The sequence below is a fragment of the Strongylocentrotus purpuratus genome, unplaced genomic scaffold (assembly GCF_000002235.5).
Source record: "Strongylocentrotus purpuratus isolate Spur 01 unplaced genomic scaffold, Spur_5.0 spur5_scaffold_17, whole genome shotgun sequence".
NCBI classification, from domain to species: domain Eukaryota; kingdom Metazoa; phylum Echinodermata; class Echinoidea; order Camarodonta; family Strongylocentrotidae; genus Strongylocentrotus; species Strongylocentrotus purpuratus.
This window is the reverse complement of record NW_022145602.1, coordinates 5423123-5444677: the sequence shown is the minus strand read 5'-3', so window position 1 is coordinate 5444677 and position 21555 is coordinate 5423123. Positions and strand designations below refer to the sequence as shown.

The 21555-nt window shown below is 43.6% G+C and overlaps 1 protein-coding gene across 2 annotated transcripts in view; it reads right to left on the bottom strand.

The window, feature by feature from the left end:
• Positions 1 to 21555, bottom strand: part of LOC577091 (metallophosphoesterase MPPED2) — a 37250-nt gene that overhangs the window by 13630 nt on the left and 2065 nt on the right. The window contains exons 3-4 of one of the 2 annotated variants that reach the window (XM_030988535.1): positions 5868 to 6014; positions 5005 to 5154 (exon numbers count right to left, since the gene is read on the bottom strand). In XM_030988535.1, the coding sequence (XP_030844395.1) occupies positions 5005 to 5154; positions 5868 to 6014 (297 nt within the window). The remainder of the gene's footprint in view (positions 1 to 5004; positions 5155 to 5867; positions 6015 to 21555) is intronic. The other variant, XM_030988536.1, reaches the window with a different exon arrangement.

The following is a 21555-nucleotide window of genomic DNA, read 5'->3' as shown; positions in this document are numbered from 1 at the left end:
TGCTTACTATATAGAGGGAGCAAGTAGCTACAAGAAGTACAGTGGGGCATTAAGCGCCTTATAATGGTAGCTTGGCTAAAGCTGGGGTAATAATACGATTGCAGGGCTCTCAGGGAGCACAGTATCAATACTAATGAGGCTACCCTGGGTAGTAAAATGAGTAAAATCCCAAGTTTTTGAAGCAGCGTATTTTTAATGCAAAAGAGACTATTGAGAGGGTAAATTAAAATTGTATTCTTAAATACATGTAATTCTGCAGAAGATGTTTTGAAGAGGTTGAGTCCTAGGAAGAGGTGAAAAATAATTTGTGAGCGTTATCATTGTTATTATCCAAGTGTGGAAGAACATCAGATAACAAATGTTCCCTGAAAAGCATGGCTCTTCAAATGCCTTAATATTCTAAATATGCCATGTAACAGCATTAAAATTAGGACAGATTTTTAGGCCGCACGTTCGTGTAGTTCCATATACATATTTCTGTGTACAGTGCTTGTAACTTTACCAAGACTGGGTCAAATTTCTTATCAATTTGATGATTCCAGAACCTTGCAGTACACACCAATACTTATATGCTAGATGATCAACCTTTCTGATCGAATTCACACCATTACTTTAACAATGCAATCGCATGACCAGAACTCAACTTAATCTTTAAGTACATGTAGTTCAGCAGAAGATGTTTTAACTCAGATAGATCTGCAATTCTGCATGCTAACAAGGTAACGTGACTGGATACAGCAAGCAGCTGATATGCTCCAGACATAATACATGATGGACCTCATAGAGATTGACCTGGGAAATACATGAAGCTGACCTGGAAGCAAACTACATAGTGCAATTCCCAGGTCAGTGTAAACAAGGAGGCAGACAGCTGACTAGTCTACAGGAACAGACTCTAGTATGACGGTTCAAAACAATTAACATGATGGAGCTCAAAGAGGTTGACCTGGGAAATACATGAAGCTGACCTGGAAGCAAACTACATGTACATAGTGCAATCCCCAGGTCAGTGTAAACAATGAGGCAGACAGCTGACTATTCTGCAGGAACATACTCTAGTATGACAGTTCAAAACAATTACATAATACATGATGGAGCTCATAGAGGTTGACCTGGGAAATACATGAAGCTGACCTGGAAGCAAACTACTCTGTGCAATTCCAGGTCAGTGTAAACAAGGAGGCAGACAGCTGACTAGTCTGCAAGAACAGACTCTGATATGACGCTTCAAAACAATTACATAATACATGATGGAGCTCATAGAGGTTGACCTGGGAAATACATGAAGCTGACCTGGAAGCAAACTACAAAGTGCAATTCCCAGGTCAGTGTAAACAAGGAGGCAGACAGCTGACTAGTCTGTAGGAACAGACTACATGTAGTATGACACTTCAAAACAATGCTATAAAGTCTGGAGTTAAGCATAGCCATGTAAGAGTCTGGCTGTGTCAGGAGACCTGCTATAGTAGAGGTATCGTGGTCGAGTGGATATGTCACCGGACTGTAGATCGCAAGGTCCGAGGTTCAAGTCCTGCCACTGCACTAATGTCCTTTGGCAAGACATTGATCTACATGTACATTTGCCACTCCGATGACAGGGGTAATAATATATATCTGTAAAGCGTTGCGATAGGGCCTGCAGTCCTGAAAAGCGCTATATAACTTATAAGAACAAGCTATTATTATTGTTATTATAGTATAGGGCCTACGAGGTGCAGTAGACTGTGTAGGTTTTATAGTCTTACAAGTTCAGACACAGTGTTTGGTACTATGATAGACAAGTGTCTGTGGCTGCAGACTACCGGCTGACTGCCATGGGTGTGCATTAAGACCTTTGTGCGGAATGAAGAACCCTGAAGTAGAAGGTGTGAGAAGTGATGATGTTGATAGGGTGAATGGTTGCTAAGGAGGAGGGGGAGAGATGGAGAGGGGGAGAGATGGAGAGGGGGAGAGATGGAGAGAGATGGACAGGAGGAGAGGGGAAGAGATGGAGAGGAGGAGAGATGGAAAGTGTGATGATGAGATGATTGTTGAAATAGAATGATACGGGTGGTTGGTTTGAATCAAAGAAAGAAAAAAGGATGAGATTATTATCTTAATGAGAGTGATTGTGGGGGGAGGGGGTGAGGTATATCGTAAGAGGGGGAAAGATGGAATGATTAATGGTGGTTTTCTTTAAAGGTATAGACCAGTTTTGGAAACGCCCCCCTCTCAAAAAACGAAATGGAAGCTCTTATTACCAATCATGTGAAAGAATATGTTTTGACTAACCGCCTACTAATTGATATATTTGGTAAATTATTATATCTATCCAGACTGGATAGATATCGTGCACGTGTCGCATAGTCCCATATACTTCTTTCTGTGTACAGTGCTTGTAACTTTACCAAGACTGGGCCAAATTTCTTATCATTCTGATGATTCCAGAACCTTGCGGTACACACCAATACTTATATGCTAGATGATCAACCTTTTTTGATCGATTCCATAACGTTTCTTTCACAATGCAATCGCATGACCAGAACTGGTCTTTATCTTTAATGATAATGATGGTCATGATATTTATGATGTTGTTAATGATGAAGATCCAACCATAGTCAAGATGAAGATTGCGATGGTGATGATGATGGTGGTGATGATGTTGATGATGATGATGGTGATGGTGACGATGATGGTGATGATGATCGTGATGATGGAAATGATGATGGTGATGGTGGTGGTGGTAGCGATGATAATGATGATGATGATGATGATATCGATGATGATGATGAGGAGGAAATGAAAATGGAGGAGCAGAAGATGATGATGACCATGAAACATTTGCAATAAAAATAAAGCAAAAACAAGAATAATCTTATACAGTAGGCTTGTGGTTGCACCATGTGAGAGAGAGGCGCATTTGTAAATATCGACAAAATATATGAACAACACAAAATTTCCTCTGAACATATCCAGGCACACTTCCAGGTACCTATCCATTTAAACTTTCCTCTCACATCAATTATTCGAAGCAATGACAAATAAACAAACAATGGAGCTGATAGAGAGAGAGAGAGAGAAAAAAAAACAGAGAGACAGAGAGGGAAGGAGATGCACAAGACATACATGTACCGTTAACAAATATAAATTATTCATACCCTTGCCATGTTTTGTAATGTCTAAGCTAGTACATGTGAAAATTTGATTTTGTCTCAATGTATGCTTCTCGATAATGTGACATATTAAAGGGATCGTTTAACAATGTTAAATCTGAGATGCACGACCCTACGTGTTATCAGTGTCTGTGATATGGTGTAATATTGAAGCCCTAACAAAAAAGTGCTTCAAAATGATCAAGAAGTGCCTCAAGAAAGTAAAAATCTTTGAGTGACCGGTTTTACCAGACTGTAGTGTGTAAACGGTTTTCAAAATTTGTAATTCCGATCATAAATATCTTGATAATCCGACATGTGATTGGCTTGTAAAAGTCATGGAGTTCTTGACTGACCTAAAGGTTTATAATTATCATTGCAGCATGAGCTAAATCCAGAACTTTGTTTCAGAATCTGAGACAAAGTTACCGGCTCCCTTTAAAGCTTACAGATTCAACAGAGGCTCTAATGTAACCAGTCTACCTCTCATACTTGAATATGAAAACACAAAAAACATCAAACTTACAAGGGGTATGAATAAATCAGTTGTTAACCATATGTACACTGTACCTGGGAGGAGAACCCTGGGTAATAAGACCCTCAAAAGTACAGCTCTCCAGACAGTGACGCCTCACAGCATGTCTGATGTACCTGTCTCGCTCCTAGCTACGGAGGTATTTATTGTCTCTCCTGCTACAGCCCTTTGAAAAGCTTTGAATGTTGTCTCTCTCCATTTCCTCATGTATTTAAATCCCTTCACTTTTGTATACTTTCTCTTTCTCTTTTCATCACACTCCTTCTGTATCCTTTTCTCTCTCTCTCTCTCTATCTTCTCTTCTCCCTCGCTCTATCTTCTCTTCTCCCTCGCTCTTCTCTCTCCCTCTCTCTTTCTCTCTCTTCCTCTCTCTCCCCTCTCTCTCTCTCCCTCCCTCCCTCTCTTTCTCTCCACCTCCCCCCTCTCTCCCTCTCTCTCTCTCTTTCTCTCTCTCCCCTCTCTCTCTCTCTCTCTCTCTCTCTCTCTCTCTCCCCCTCTCCCTTCTCTGCTCTTGATCATCACATTTTCTCCTCTTTCTTTCACTTCATCACCTGTACTCCTTTCTTCTTCTATTACTTAGCCCAAAAACGACTCAACATAAAAAGCAAAAAAATGCAGCTACGCTCAAGAAACATAATGATGTAGTATTCACAGTATTAAACAAGTACAATGTAATCATATATTTTGAGGAGGGAGGCTTCCAAAGAAATCTTCTAAACTTTTGGTTCATACCCTGATACATACATGTACACAGGTAATAAGCAGAATTAGTGTTATTTCATTTCGCTTTAAAGGTAAAGACCAGTATTGGAAACGCCCCAATTTCAAAAATATGAAATGGAAGCTCTCATTACCAATCATGTGAAAGAATATGTTTTGACTAATACATGATGATAACAAATTTGCCGGGAAACCGCCTACTAATTCATATATTTGGTAAATTTGTTTCTCTCATGGTCTGTGAGAGATATAGGGTAGTCCCATATACATCTTTCTGTGTATAGTGCTTGTAACTTTACGAAGAATGGGCCAAATTTCTTATCATTTTGATGATTTCAGAACCTTGCAGATTCTATATGCTAGATGATCAACCTTTTCTGATCGATTCCACGTTTCTTTCACAATGCAATCGCATGACCATAACTGGTCTTTACCTTTAATATTCTTTTCATTGTGGTATATCACATGAAAAAGAGTACAACATTTTGTAAAACAGGACCTAACATGTGTACATGCACTTACATGTACACTTGGGGACAATTAAAATAATGTACTCTAGTTTAATACTGCTACAGCTCAAGATTAGCATGCAGTTCACCTATTTCGCACAGCACTTACCTAGAAACTCATTAAACGCACTGACCTCCCTGGGAAGGCCTACGTTATTGAAGCTTCCCGCATGAATGAACACGTCGCCGGGCGGGACCACCTTGCTTAGATACGTCGTCTTAGAGAAGGTATCTGATGTGCATACAAACCTTGTGTGACCTTTGACATCCATGAATATGCATGAGGAGGGGAATAGGGCAAGGGGTAGAAAGAAGGCTCTGGTGTAAGTGCAGTGTAGAGGTATATACCGCGACATTATCTATTATCACCTCACTGATACATGTTTTGTACACAAGACCAAAGGCAAAGCTAGTCTACAAAGATTAGAGGCATCACAATACAAGGGGATAGGAACAAGCGCACTTTCACCAAGAGATACATGATAGAATAGCGAACACCGCACACAAAAAAGCACAATAAAAGCAAAAGAAGCAAAATTATGAAAGTAAGTACTGCAAACATAGAACATCTTGTAATACACAGATTTGTCTGCATCTCTCTCCAAAACAATCTCTAGCATTTCCATCTAAAAATATTATGCATTTCCAAAGTATACTTTGTGTCTCTATTTGTAAAAGACATTTTTTAGTGTATGAAAAGTACGTATTTGACCGGGACATTAATTTATATTTGATTTGCCACTCTTCATCCAGGTGTATTAGATGGTTATTGTACTACCTGGTACCTCTTCAGGGCAATAAATTCCAAAGCCCTTCAAGTGAACATCTACATTGTAGACACATCACACATTATACAAAAATGGAATACTTTCATGCTTACTGTTATTGTTGAGAGTCTTAATGCAGACAAATTCTTGCACAAGAATCGTCCATGTTTGCAGAACTTGATTGCGGTGCAACCGGACAACTCACCTAAAAAGTCATTGAAGTTTTTCACCTCTTTCCTCCGGCAGATTTTCGTGAAGTCGCCGGCGTGAATGAGTACATCACCATCGGGAATGTCAGGTATACGATCGGTCTTGGAGTGTGTGTCCGATATACACACAAACCTCACATGGTCTGGCACAACAATAAACACAAATATGTAAACAAACAACAATTAATCTATGATCTAAGCGTTTTCATGCTAAGCAGGTATCGAACATGCGTTTTCACTATACAGCACTAAAAAATAAACAATACACAGATCTAGCAATTTAACACAAAACTAAAGGTGAACATAAAAATCACATTTAGTGTGGAATTTGGTTTTTGACAAATACCCTTGTATTTTTTTCAATTTCAAAAGAAACATATCAGGCTAACAATTCTAACCCCAACTTTCACTGTACAAAATAAAGAATACAAAAAATTACATGAACTGTACATTACACTGTACCTGTACAATTAAACTGCATGACTTGTCGGTGTCATATACATGTACATGTAGTGTACTGTACATGTACAGTGTACATGTGAATGTACATGTAGTATGAAATATAATTGTTCATCAAACAAGCTCTTTTTAAAATCTTCTTTGGTAAAGTTAGATCACTATTAAGTCACAAACACGCAACCAAAAAATGGATCTTATTGTTTTAGTTAAAGCTCTTTAAAAAATCCCACACTTTTATGGCTTTCCCAATCTAAATCGCTTATAATTTCCATATATTTTTCTTTACACTGATATTCTGTTAGCAAATAAGACCTTGAGAGCTTAACAGCCTTTTATGTTTTCCTTATCCAAGAATAATTATATGGCAAGTAATCCAACGTGAAAGCCCAACAATGATACTTGACAGATTACTCATTTGTATGTTTTCGCTTCTTGTCATTGCTTTGAAAAATTTCTTTCTAAGATGTTGATTGGGAAAAAGGGTGGCATGAGCAGTTGTAGAAGAATTTATTTATTTATTTATTACTATCATAATATAGATTTTGGGGGAGAGGGCCATTCGCTAGGTTTTGTTTGAACGAGGGAGAGGGCCATTCGCTAGGTTTTGTTTGAACGAGGGAGAGGGCCATTCGCTAGGTTTTGTTTGTACGAGGGAGAGGGCCATTCGCTAGGTTTTGTTTGAACGAGGGAGAGGGCCATTCGCTAGGTTTTGTTTGTACGAGGGAGAGGGCCATTCGCTAGGTTTTGTTTGTACGAGGGAGAGGGCCATTCGCTAGGTTTTGTTTGAACGAGGGAGAGGGCCATTTGCTAGGGTTTTTTGTGGGGGGAGAGGGCCATTTGCTAGGGTTTTTTGTGGGGGGAGAGGGCCATTTGCTAGATTTTTTGTGGGGGGAGAGGGCCATTTGCTAGGGTTTTTAGTGGGGGGAGAGGGCCATTTGCTAGGGTTGTTTGTTGGAGGGAGAGCGCCATTTGCTAGGTTTTTCTGGGGGGAGGGCCATTCGCTAGGTTTTGTTTGTTGGAGGGAGAGGGCCATTTACTCGTTTTTTTTTGGGGGGAGGGCCATTCGGTAGGTTTTGTTTGTGGGAGGGAGAGGGCCATTTACTTGTTTTTTTTTTTTGGGGGGGGGGGAGAGGGCCATTTGCTAGGTTTTGTTTGTTGGAGGGAGAGGGCCATTTGCTCGGGTTTTTGTGGGGGGAGAGGGCCATTTGCTAGGGTTTTTTGTGGGGGGAGAGGGCCATTTGCTAGGGTTTTTTGTGGGGGGAGAGGGCCATTTGCTAGGGTTTTTTGTGGGGGAGAGGGCCATTTGCTAGGGTTGTTTGTTGGAGGGAGAGGGCCATTTGCTAGGTTTTTCTGGGGAGAGGGCCATTCGCTAGGTTTTGTTTGTACGAGGGAGAGGGCCATTTGCTAGGGTTTTTTGTGGGGGGAGAGGGCCATTTGCTAGGGTTTTTTGTGGGGGGAGAGGGCCATTTGCTAGGGTTTTTTGTGGGGGGAGAGGGCCATTTGCTAGGGTTGTTTGTTGGAGGGAGAGGGCCATTTGCTCGGTTTTTCTGGGGAGAGGGCCATTTGCTAGGGTTTTTTGTGGGGGGAGAGGGCCATTTGCTAGGGTTTTTTGTGGGGGGAGAGGGCCATTTGCTAGGTTTTGTTTGTGGGAGGGAGAGGGCCATTTCCTAGGGTTTTTTGTGGGGGGAGAGGGCCATTTGCTAGGGTTTTTTGTGGGGGAGAGGGCCATTTGCTAGGGTTTTTAGTGGGGGGAGAGGGCCATTTGCTAGGGTTGTTTGTTGGAGGGAGAGCGCCATTTGCTAGGTTTTTCTGGGGGGAGGGCCATTCGCTAGGTTTTGTTTGTTGGAGGGAGAGGGCCATTTACTCGTTTTTTTTGGGGGGGGGAGGGCCATTCGGTAGGTTTTGTTTGTGGGAGGGAGAGGGCCATTTACTCGTTTTTTTTGGGGGGGGGAGAGGGCCATTTGCTAGGTTTTGTTTGTTGGAGGGAGAGGGCCATTTGCTCGGGTTTTTTGTGGGGGGAGAGGGCCATTTGCTAGGGTTTTTTGTGGGGGGAGAGGGCCATTTGCTAGGGTTTTTTGTGGGGGAAGAGGGCCATTTGCTAGGGTTGTTTGTTGGAGGGAGAGGGCCATTTGCTAGGTTTTTCTGGGGAGAGGGCCATTTGCTAGGGTTTTTTGTGGGGGGAGAGGGCCATTTGCTAGGGTTTTTTGTGGGGGGAGAGGGCCATTTGCTAGGGTTTTTTGTGGGGGGAGAGGGCCATTTGCTAGGTTTTGTTTGTGGGAGGGAGAGGGCCATTTGCTAGGTTTTTCTGGGGGGAGGGCCATTCGCTAGGTTTTGTTTGTACGGGGGAGAGGACCAGTTTGCTAGGGTTTTTTGTGGGGGGAAAGGGCCATTTGCTAGGGTTTTTTGTGGGGGAGAAGGCCATTTGCTAGGGTTTTTTGTGGGGGGAGAGGGCCATTTGCTAGGGTTGTTTGTTGGAGGGAGAGGGCCATTTGCTCGGTTTTTCTGGGGAGAGGGCCATTTGCTAGGGTTTTTTGTGGGGGAGAGGGCCATTTGCTAGGGTTTTTGTGGGGGGAGAGGGCCATTTGCTAGGGTTTTTTGTGGGGGGAGAGGGCCATTTGCTAGGTTTTGTTTGTGGGAGGGAGAGGGCCATTTGCTAGGTTTTTCTCGGGGGGGGGGGGGGAGAGGGCCATTCGCTAGGTTTTGTTTGTGGGAGGGAGAGGGCCATTTGCTCGGTTTTTTGGGGGGGAGGGCCATTCGGTAGGTTTTGTTTGTGGGAGGGAGAGGGCCATTTACTCGTTGTTGTTTTTTTGGGGGGGAGGGCCATTCGCTAGGTTTTGTTTGTTGGAGGGAGAGGGCCATTTGCTAGGTTTTTCTGGGGGGAGGGCCATTTGCTAGGTTTTTTTTGTGGGAGGGAGAGGGCCATTTGCTCGGTTTTTTTTTGGGGGGAGGGCCATTCGGTAGGTTTTGTTTGTGGGAGGGAGAGGGCCATTTACTCGTTTTTTTTTTGGGGGGGGGAGGGCCATTCGCTAGGTTTTGTTTGTTGGAGGGAGAGGGCCATTTGCTAGGTTTTTCTGGGGGGAGGGCCATTCGCTAGGTTTTGTTTGTCGGAGGGAGAGGGCCATTTGCTAGGGTTTTCTGGGGGGAGGGCCATTCGCTAGGTTTTGTTTGTTGGAGGGAGAGGGCCATTTGCTAGGTTTTGTTTGTTGGAGGGAGAGGGCCATTTGCTCGGTTTTTTTGGGGGGGAGAGGGCCATTTGCTAGGTTTTGTTTGTGGGAGGGAGAGGGCCATTTACTCGTTTTTTTTTGGGGGGGGAGGGCCATTCGCTAGGTTTTGTTTGTTGGAGGGAGAGGGCCATTTGCTAGGTTTTTCTGGGGGGAGGGCCATTCGCTAGGTTTTGTTTGTTGGAGGGAGAGGGCCATTTTGCTAGGTTTTTCTGGGGGGAGGGCCATTCGCTAGGTTTTGTTTGTGGGAGGGAGAGGGCCATTTGCTCGGTTTTGTTTGTTGGAGGGAGAGGGCCATTTGCTAGGTTTTTTTTGGGGGGAGGGCCATTCGCTAGGTTTTGTTTGTGGGAGGGAGAGGGCCATTTGCTCGGTTTTGTTTGTTGGAGGGAGAGGGCCATTTGCTCGGTTTTGTTTGTTGGAGGGAGAGGGCCATTTGCTCGGTTTTGTTTGTGGGAGGGAGAGGGCCATTTGCTAGGTTTTGTTTGTGGGAGGGAGAGGGCCATTTGCTAGGTTTTGTTTGTGGGAGGGAGAGGGCCATTTGCTAGGTTTTGTTTGTGGGAGGGAGAGGGCCATTTGCTCGGTTTTGTTTGTTGGAGGGAGAGGGCCATTTGCTCGGTTTTTTTGGGGGGGAGGGCCATTCGCTAGGTTTTGTTTGTGGGAGGGAGAGGGCCATTTGCTCGGTTTTGTTTGTGGGAGGGAGAGGGCCATTTGCTAGGTTTTTTTTTTTGGGGGGGGGGGGAGGGCCATTCGCTAGGTTTTGTTTGTTGGAGGGAGAGGGCCATTTGCTAGGTTTTTCTGGGGGGAGGGCCATTCGCTAGGTTTTGTTTGTCGGAGGGAGAGGGCCATTTGCTAGGTTTTTCCTGGGGGAGGGCCATTCGCTAGGTTTTGTTTGTTGGAGGGAGAGGGCCATTTGCTAGGTTTTGTTTGTTGGAGGGAGAGGGCCATTTGCTCGGTTTTTTTGGGGGGGAGAGGGCTATTTGCTAGGTTTTGTTTGTGGGAGGGAGAGGGCCATTTACTCGTTTTTTTTGGGGGGGAGGGCCATTCGCTAGGTTTTGTTTGTTGGAGGGAGAGGGCCATTTGCTAGGTTTTTCTGGGGGGAGGGCCATTCGCTAGGTTTTGTTTGTTGGAGGGAGAGGGCCATTTGCTAGGTTTTTCTGGGGGGAGGGCCATTCGCTAGGTTTTGTTTGTGGGAGGGAGAGGGCCAATTTGCTCGGTTTTGTTTGTTGGAGGGAGAGGGCCATTTGCTAGGTTTTTTTTGGGGGGGAGGGCCATTCGCTAGGTTTTGTTTGTGGGAGGGAGAGGGCCATTTGCTCGGTTTTGTTTGTTGGAGGGAGAGGGCCATTTGCTCGGTTTTGTTTGTTGGAGGGAGAGGGCCATTTGCTCGGTTTTGTTTGTGGGAGGGAGAGGGCCATTTGCTAGGTTTTGTTTGTGGGAGGGAGAGGGCCATTTGCTAGGTTTTGTTTGTGGGAGGGAGAGGGCCATTTGCTAGGTTTTGTTTGTGGGAGGGAGAGGGCCATTTGCTCGGTTTTGTTTGTTGGAGGGAGAGGGCCATTTGCTCGGTTTTTTTGGGGGGGAGGGCCATTCGCTAGGTTTTGTTTGTGGGAGGGAGAGGGCCATTTGCTCGGTTTTGTTTGTGGGAGGGAGAGGGCCATTTGCTAGGGTTTTTTTTTTGGGGGGGGGGAGGGCCATTCGCTAGGTTTTGTTTGTGGGAGGGAGAGGGCCATTTGCTAGGTTTGTTTGTTGGAGGGAGAGGGCCATTTGCTCGGTTTTTTTGGGGGGGAGGGCCATTCGCTAGGTTTGTTTGTGGGAGGGAGAGGGCCATTTGCTCGGTTTTTTTTGGGGGGGAGAGGGCCATTTGCTAGGTTTTGTTTGTGGGAGGGAGAGGGCCATTTGCTAGGTTTTTCTGGGGGGAGGGCCATTCGCTAGGTTTTGTTTGTTGGAGGGAGAGGGCCATTTGCTAGGTTTTTCTGGGGGGAGGGCCATTCGCTAGGTTTTGTTTGTGGGAGGGAGAGGGCCATTTGCTCGGTTTTTTTGGGGGGGGAGGGCCATTCGGTAGGTTTGTTTGTGGGAGGGAGAGGGCCATTTACTCGTTTGTTTTTTTTGGGGGGGGGGAGGGCCATTCGCTAGGTTTTGTTTGTTGGAGGGAGAGGGCCATTTGCTAGGTTTTTTTGGGGGGAGGGCCATTCGCTAGGTTTTGTTTGTGGGAGGGAGAGGGCCATTTGCTCGGTTTTTTTTTGGGGGGGGGGAGAGGGCCATTTGCTAGGTTTTGTTTGTTGGAGGGAGAGGGCCATTTGCTAGGTTTTTCTGGGGTGAGGGCCATTTGCTAGCTTTTGTTTGTGGGAGGGAGAGGGCCATTTACTCGTGTTTTTTTGGGGGGGAGGGCCATTCTGTAGGTTTTGTTTGTGGGAGGGAGAGGGCCATTTACTCGGTTTTTTTTTTGGGGGGGGGAGGGCCATTCGCTTGGTTTTGTTTGTTGGAGGGAGAGAGCCATTTGCTAGGTTTTTTTTGTGGGAGGGAGAGGGCCATTTGCTAGGTTTTTTTAGGGGGAGGACCATTTAATAGGTTTAGGGGGTGTGGGGACTTCGGCTTCTTCATTTTCTACATGTGCTTCTCAAATTTTTTTGTGGGGTGGGGGGACGTGTGGAGAATATATGGGGAGGCTTAAGGGGAAATTGAGCCCCCCCCCCCCTCCCTAATCCCTCTAGAACCACCACTGGGGGTGGAGATGATGAATATGTTCCTTTTAAGGAGAAGATTGCAAAGGGTAATGAAGTCTTTTGCAGTGTTGAGCTTTTTAAGAGACTAATGAACAAGTAACAAGCATGCATGCACAAACAATACTGGTGTTACAAATGATGCACAAGTAAGATCTTTACAGATAATGCTAATGTAGCTTACATTAACAAGAATAACTTGCAATCAATAACATTTTGCAAGGAACTGTACTTTACGACCATTATTAAAGGTAATACAAAGTTTTGGGAAATTTTGAAAATGGGTGGATAGTGATTCTTTACAATTTTGATGTATTTGGATACCCTGTGGATGTAATATAAGCAGTAGAAAATTTAGCCCCTAAAACACTTCTGCTTTCTAGAAAAATTGAATATAACAATTTACCGGTGCTCCCGGTAAATTTTGATATACATTACAATTAGCGTCTACGGCCGTACGATGGTAGCTGCGACCATGAAAATCTCAGAATATTGTGATATATAATTTCCAAACGGAAATAGCTAATCGGTCGATTTAAGTCAAGAAACATTGTTTCATAGCTTAATTAATGTCTTGACCTTGAGAGGGAGCTATACAACATAAAGAGTTTATCATGCACAATTTCATAACTTTAGACTCGATTTCAACCGCGACAATGATCACGGAATATTGTAGGGTCGCATACATGTATGCTTCCAATATGTTCATTTGAACCAAATTCATGACCCCATACCGAAACTTTGTATTACCTTTAAGCCCATCAAACCAAAACTAAATGCAGGAGATGATGTCAAACATTCTGAGTTCAAGTGAAACATTAGGGAATTGCCATGAACCCTTGCAGAAAAGCTTTATAGAGCAAAACAAAATTCATGTACATGTAGTACTACTTTTTATCATTGTCAGTACATTTGGAATTAGCCTGTTTCAAAATTCCAGCAAACTTGTGGCAAAATTTGGTGCAAGATTTCTATGAAATTTTGCAAAATAAACAAAATACCAATTCTCCTTAGGTAATATGCTGACTTGGAAAACATAAAACTGTTTATTCCTAACCAGCTTTAGTGAACATTTCAAAGGTAATCAATTATTTGCAACATGAAAAAAGGGGGTTTTCAATCCCTTAAATTGTATTAGAACTACATGTACATGTACATCTTTATCAATAGTAGTCATAATAATGACTAGGGTCAATGCATGAAACAGATATTCAATGTTTCAAAAAACGACTTAATTTGATGAAAGATTGGGCTTGTCATTCAACTCATCAACTGCCTCAGAATAGCTCTGTAACCTTATGAAGGAATTTTAGCTATTCACTCAGAAACAATACACTGTATATTTGTATAGCATTTGCAGGGTTCCCGGCATTTCACAAAAACTAAATTCCCTGATTTTTCCCCTAATGAAGTTCAAATTCAAGGAACATTATTTTGACAATGTTAAAATCTGAAGTGTTTGCAGAAGCATCTCCTCCCCATAGACACCAGACAAGATAAAAAGAGACTGACTTCATTCTTTTGGAAAATTTTGGGCCAATAAATTTCCTTGACAATTCCCTAATGAGTGATTTTTCCTCAAATTCACTAACTATTTCCCTCACTGGAAAAGAAATAAAACACATTTTTCTAGGTTTTCCCTGATTTCAAGGAATGCTAGTGTAGGGATTTATTTTGAACTTCTGAAACTCCCCCTCATATCTATGATTCATCCCTTTCATATTAATAGGTCATCCCTCATTTACATTCACCCTTTTCATCCACCATCCTTTCATCTGTCTATCTCTCTTTCTCTCTCATTGGTTTCAATGTTCACCTGATGCAGTCAAGCTTATAGTATAATTTACATATACCATGAATATTCAATATATACCCTTTGTTTATGTTTGAATATTCAAGAATACTTTGTGATGCTGATTTATACTTGTATGGGACTAAATGAATATTTATTGGTTTCTTCTACTTTGCATGGAATGTATGTGGAATGCTACATAGAATGCTGTAATGCTTTGCTACATTAAAACCTGGTCAGTTAGCCAGGAGTTATCAATCGTACAACATGTCTGCTGGGCTGCCTCTGTGTACTTAAGAGTGCTAGGAATTAGTTAGAACCGCAACCCTACATTGGTGGCAGCGGTGTTTTTCTAGCCTCTTCTTCCCCAGAGCTTCAGGCAGCTTCATCCAGCGGCGGCTGATAGTCAAGGTTTTGGTTATCTTTTCATCCTGCTTCGATTGATACAGTTACGCCCTGCTTCGTGAATTTGCTTCCTCCTTCAGGTAATTTAGTTCACCCTTTACGAAAGGCGCTGTTTCTACTGTGCTCCTGCCAATGTTATTTTTCATCCTGCTTCAGTAGAATTCTTCCTTCTTCGCGAATTCTTCTACATGCATAATATGAAGTTAGTGAAATTTCCGAGTGAATCGGTGTATTTGGATCCATGTTTTTCAGTGTGAAACCTGTATGGACTCAACACATTTCATAGTGGATTAGATGTGTTCTTGCAATTTCAGGTTTACTAATGCTTGCAATTCAAGACTGACTTTCAAGTGTTACTGATTTTAGATATCATGAGTACATTTCGTCTAGACCTCCCTGAGGTCTTCACTGGAGAAGACGGTAGGAATTTTGGGCAGTGGGTACGAAGGCTGGAAGTAGCGGTTGAAGTTCTTCCCCAGACAGAAAGAAAACTGCATCTCATCCTCCCATCCAGACTAGCGGGTGCGGCTTTCACAGTTTGGGAGAGTATTCCGAGCACAGAACAACAAGAGTACAGTGTGGTTAGAAAGAAACTTTCTGCTGTTTTTGGGAATACTAATTATTTGACCACGTTCAAGTCATGTATCGATGCTCGGAAGCGGCAACAGAATGAGGTTTGGAAGTTTTTGCGGCAGCAATTACGACACTAGTGGAAGAAGCCTTCCCTAATTATGACGCTGCAGGAAAGGATGGAGAGAAATTTCGCAGATTTCTCGCCGGTATTGACAAACCCCTGCAGATAAGAATACATGAGATGGGTGCGACGTCGTTTAGCGAGGCACTGGATGTTGCGGTGCGAGTTGAAAGAGCGAATCGGTTGGGGCAACCATCAGTGGCAACAGACTTTACCATAGCGTCAACTTCTCCGAAGAGGGATGCCACCTCCGCGACGCTTGAGAAGGTTTTACAGCGTTTAGATGAGCTAGAACTCAAGTTGGAGAAACGCAACTCTACACCTAGACCTCAATACTCTGATCGTCGTCTCCAACCGTCGAGATCGCCCAGTCCTTATGACCACCCGTCTCGGTCGGATCGCCGATATTCAGATGATCGTTGCCGCCAACCATCTCGATCACCTAGCCCATACCAACCACATCAACGACGCTTCAGGTCGCCCAGCCCCCTACGTCACCAACGCACTCAGAGCCCTACACATCATCGCACACTTCGCGGGTCAACCCCACCCAGGCGTAATGCATACGATGATGGTAGATCTGCTAGCCCACGACAGTCAGGATACTCGAACCAAGCTAATTGGCAGTCTTCACGTTCTGATGACCGCCACGCATCTGGTACAAGGGATACCCCTTATCATCAGTTGAACGGTGAACAGCACAGGAAGGTTCGTTTTGATGACCAGGGAAACTACTGGTAGTTGGTGAGGAGGGTCACTCATCAACTTCACCACTCTTGACCAAACAGACTCAAACTGACAACAAATCTCATCCTCCATCTACTTCGGCTGTTAATGATCATTCTTCTCCTTCACCTCCGCCACCATATATTCCAGCAATCGTTGACAACTCATATATTTTGGCTTTTATTGACAGTGGTTCATTTATATCACTGATGAGTGCAGATTTCTACTACTCCATCCCAGAAGGCCAGCGAAGTATATTACAGAAGTCGACAACTCTGGCTTCGACGATAACCAGAGAAGGCATTGACATCATTGGCACAACCTCTCCCACCATCCATCTTGGTAACAAAACAACCAGACATATGTTCAATGTTGCAAGGAACATAACTCATCCTTTCGTCCTTGGTTGGGATTTCATGTTCAAACATGATGCCACTCTATCTACTACGACATTCACTATGCCTGGTATGAGTATTCCACTGGTCGACCGTCGTCAATATCAAGTACCACTCAAGTGCAATGTTTCGCTGATAGGAAAGGCAACTCTTCCTGGGATGAGTGAGGTACATGTCCAAGGCCGCCTTATTCCCCCTCAGCCTGATGTGATTCCACAAGAGTACGATGGAATCTTTGAGCCCTCCATCCATGAACATCTCCATGTAGCAGGTGCAAGGTCTCTATCTCGACCGCAAGATGGTATCATCTTACTCAGGCTGATCAACCCTTCATCTGAGACAGTGCAATTATCTGCAGACACCACCCTTGGGCAGTTCTATTCTACTACTGGAGACGGTGAGGAAGAATATGAAATCATCGACAGTATTGTAGCTGGCACACAGAAAAGTTCGTCTTTTCAAGCTTCTTCGATGCTTCCTACTTCTAGTCTGTCCAAGACCGAGTATGAGTCTGCTGAAAGTCTACTCAATTCATACTCTGATGTTTTCAGCAGCACATCCGAGGATATTGGACAGACTAACCTCGCCTACCATGACATCACTACATCAACAGAGATACCAACTCGTAAAAGGGCATACAGGACTTCACCAACTATGAGAGTCGAGATCCAGAACCAGGTTGATGAGCTACTTCGTCGAGACATCATCGAGGAAAGTTTTAGTCCATGGGCAAGCCCCATCGTTATGGTGCGAAAGAAGGACAAGACTTACAGGTTTTGTGTTGACTACAGAGCTTTGAATGCTGTTACGGTACGGGATTCGCATCCGATTCCACGACAGGACGATTCTATCGATGCTTTGTCCTCCTCGTCCTACTTCAGTGTAATTGACCTATCTTCAGGCTATTGGCAGATCCCTTTGGATCCGAAAGACAAGGAGAAGACCGCATTTACCACTGGAACTGGCCTCTATCAGTTTAAGGTCATGCCATTTGGTTTTGTCAACGCGCCAATGACGTTCCAGCGAGTAATGGAAGCCGTCCTCCATGGTCTCCATTGGTCAACATGTCTTATCTACTTAGATGATTGCATTATTCTCGGCAAGACATTTCAAGATCACCTACACAATCTCCGGGAAGTCTTACAACGATTCCGAGAAGCCAATCTCAAGCTGAAACCTTCGAAATGTCAATTCTTTCGAAAGGAAGTAACCTATCTGGGACATGTGATCAGTACTACTGGAGTTCGCCCCGATCCTGTCAACACCAAGAAAGTCTCATCCTGGCCTCAACCTAAGACTCCAACCCAAGTGAGAGCATTTCTAGGGCTTGCCTCCTACTATCGTCGGTTTATGCCAAGTTTTGCTCAAGTAGCATCTCCACTCACTGACTTGACTCATAAAGGCAAGAAGTTCATCTGGACTGATGATTGTGAGGAAGCCTTCGACCAACTGAAGTCGTCTCTCACAAGCCCACCAATCCTTGCATACCCGGACTTCAACAACAAGTTTAGCTTAGCCACTGATGCTTCACAAGATGCTATTGGAGCCGTACTCTCTCAGTTGCAAGATGGTAATGACCGAGTGGTTGCTTTCTACAGTCGGAAGCTTACAGAGTCCCAGCGTAGATGGTCTACCTACGATAGGGAACTGTGGGCAGTTATCTCGTCCATCCGCCATTTCAGACATTATCTTAGAGGCCAAGACTTTAACATTCTCACTGACCATCGCCCTCTGTTGGGCTACAACAGTGTACCTATCCAAGACGATGCGACAGGAAGGAGAGCAAGATGGATTGTAGAGTTGAATGCATATTCTTTCACCATAACTCACAAGAAGGGCACTGCACATCAAAACGCTGATGCAATGTCGCGCATGCCGGAAGATGTTACATACCCTGTTAGTATGGTGAACACACGCTCCTCTACCACTCAACCAGTCCAGGAATCAACCGTTCCAAAGTCATCCAACTCTATGGCTGATAAAGCTCCCAAGAACTTTATCCTGGCTAGCCATCATGCTGATTTACAGTATCATCAGCAACACGATAAAGACATTCAGAGAATAATCAAGTACATCAAGGAAGTCCGTCATCCAACAGTGAGAGAAGTCCGGCGACAATCACCTCGTCTACGACGTCTCCTATGGCAACTCCCTCGTCTTGTACTAGAGAATGATCTCTTATACCGACGACGACAAGACAACTCAGGTTGTCCTCTCTTCAGGTAGTTGTGCCTGAATCTCTTATCCCTCAGGTCCTGCAAGAGATACATGGTAATCCATCCTCTGGACACTTCGGAGTTCAACGCACACTACGCAGGGCTGAATCTATGTGCTTTTGGCCATTCATGCACAAGGATATAACCGACTACTGCAGAACTTGTCCTGCTTGTGAGTCGATTAGATCTCCAAGTCCTAAGCACCAAGCTCCACTCCAGAGCATAAAGACCGATCACCCTCTGCAAATGGTTTTCGCTGATATAGCCGAGCTGCCTACTTCAAGAAGCGGGTACCACTATATTTTGGTTGTTGTTGATCACTTTAGTAAATACACCAATATTTACCCCATGCGAGACCAGACCGCCCAGACTGTGGCTGGACACTTATTCGAAGAATACATCAAGGAGCATGGAGTTCCTGAGTCACTACATACAGACCAAGGAAGACAATTTGAATCCAGACTAGTCCAGGATCTCTGCAAGAGGCTCGGCATTCGCAAATCTCGATCATCCCCTTACCACCCACAGGGAGCTGGCATCGTTGAAAGAGCGAACAGAGTTATCAAAGAACAACTTGCTAAGTACATAGCAGACCAAAGAGGTGACTGGGACAAGCACATACATCAATTGCAGCTAGCCTACAACACTAGTGTCCATACAAGCACTGGCATGACACCCTATTTCATCATGCATGGTCGTGAAGCACGGACCCCAGCTAGTGTCACTTGTCCTATCATGACTCAGTCATATGATTCTCCTCAAGAGTATGTCACTGATGTGTGTTCCCGGCTAAGACAGGCTTTCCAACATACCAGACAGAAGGCAGAACAAGCTCAACTCAGGCAGAAAAGGGACTATGATGCGTCAACTAGGACCATCAAGTATGCACCAGGAGATCTAGTTTGGTTACACAATCCCGTCAATGCTAGACGCAAACTGGAGCCCAACTGGAAGGGACCTTTCGTCATTGTCTCATCCTCACCAGATAACCTTAACTATCTGATAGCCGACATTCATGATGAAAGTGCAAAGAAACTAGTTCATCACAACAGACTCAAACTCTTCAGGTCTAGAGCTTTTCTACAAGGGAAAGGACCTTCTACTTCACGTCCTCCTTCAGGTAGTCAGAAAAGACCTGAAGTTATCCCTCCTTCCTCAAGTCCTCCTTCAAGTAATCAGGCAAGGCCTGACATACCTCCTTTGGCATCTCACTCTTCAATAGAGATGCCATGGTCAACTAACACTCCAACACAAGCTGATCAGTTCCGGCCGCCAGAAGACCTCCAGGTTCCAGCGGGTCAACAACCAATCCACTCTGAGTTAGGCAATTCTGACCAGCCATCTTGGTCAGAGGCGTCTAATGGACAGTCATCAACTCAATCCATACAACGGCAGACTCGAGAGCGACAGGTTAACTCCCCTGACCATTTCCATAGACCAGGGCCCTCTAGAGAAAACCCCGATGTCGACCCCGATGTCAACCCCGATGTCAACCCCGATGTCAACCCCGATGTCTACCCTGATGTCAACCCTGAGGTCAACGACCAGCAACACACCACTCAACCATCAACTGGTGCATCAGCGAACCAACGTACACCCCGCACTATGCAAGAGGACACCACGACGCAGTTAACTCAAACTCGCTCTGGTAGACGCGTTCACAAACCGCAGAAGTATAGCGATTACCAAATGTGACTATTATCCGATATCAAGAGGTATTGAACATTTCATTAGTCTGAAGTTGACATTTCCGTCAGAAGGAAAGAACGTTTCAACTGTCAACTTTCGGTTATGGAAGATTACGATATTGATTGGACTGTGGTCATGAATGACAGAGACATTCAGACTCATTCATGCTTTAAATGCTAAACTGGACTGTTTGATATATTTGTCTTTATGGACAGCAACAATTTTGAGCAATTTTGATATTGAATGGACTGTGAATTTCATGAGTTCTGTACGGGTCAGAACATCAGACTTATGGACTGAGAATTTCGAGCGTTAGACAAATAAGAATTGGAATGGACTGTAATTCTTTCTGCATTTCTCGCGAATTTTTGTTTGATTGCAGAACTTCTAAATTTGAGTTATATTTGTGTGTGTATTATTAATGTTTCATACAAAGCACATGGACCATTGTTAGGCATTTGTTGAAATATCTAGAATATATCGGTATATTTGTTAGTGTTCATCTATTGCGAGATACATTTTTTTTCAAATTTCTTCAATTGATGTCTAGTGATGGTTATGCTAGATTGGGTTTTCTTTGTTTGTATTCATAGCGTTTGAAATTCTTGAAGTAAAGACAAAACCAAGGAAAGATATGGATTTTCTTAATTTTTCATGCGTCTTGACGAAGTAAATGGGCAGTTGTTGATTGTCAAGAGAGAAATATCGTTGTTTTGGTAGTTGTTTTAAAAAAAAAAAGACGGACAGAAATAATGTGATTGATTATAGTCTTCGTGTGAGGGTATGTTTGTATTTTGTTTGGTCGATACAAATATTTTTGACAAAAAGAAAAGAAAAATATTACATTTGAATGTGACCACTTCTCATGCTTTATGTATTATTCAGAGGTACAAGGTTATTGAAGGGTACGAGATGTTTGACCTGATAATGTTTTTGTGGATTTAATCTTGCAAGTTACGAGTGACGAAGCAGACAGGCACGATCTCAGTTGGAAATGTTTTATATTTTGAGGGGTCATTTTGCTTAACCAAAAGCAAGGATACTGTTGAAAACTATTTTTCTGAAATGACTTATGTTTTATATTATGATAATGTGATATAATCACTTATGTCTAGTTTTTATGATGATAGGAATATGAATGTTATGTATTTGTATTTATGTACTGGATAGATTCTGGAAGATCTCAAATTTTCAAGTGATAGCATTTTGCATTTCTAGAAGGTAAAAAATAGAACGAAGTAATAATTGGTTGAAAGAATTATTCAGCTATAGATGATTTCATTTCCTTACCAATTGCTCAAAATAATGAGAGCGTAACAAATTTGGAACTGTATTTGGCTTTAGAACCAAAGGAAACGGCGTTTGAACAGAAA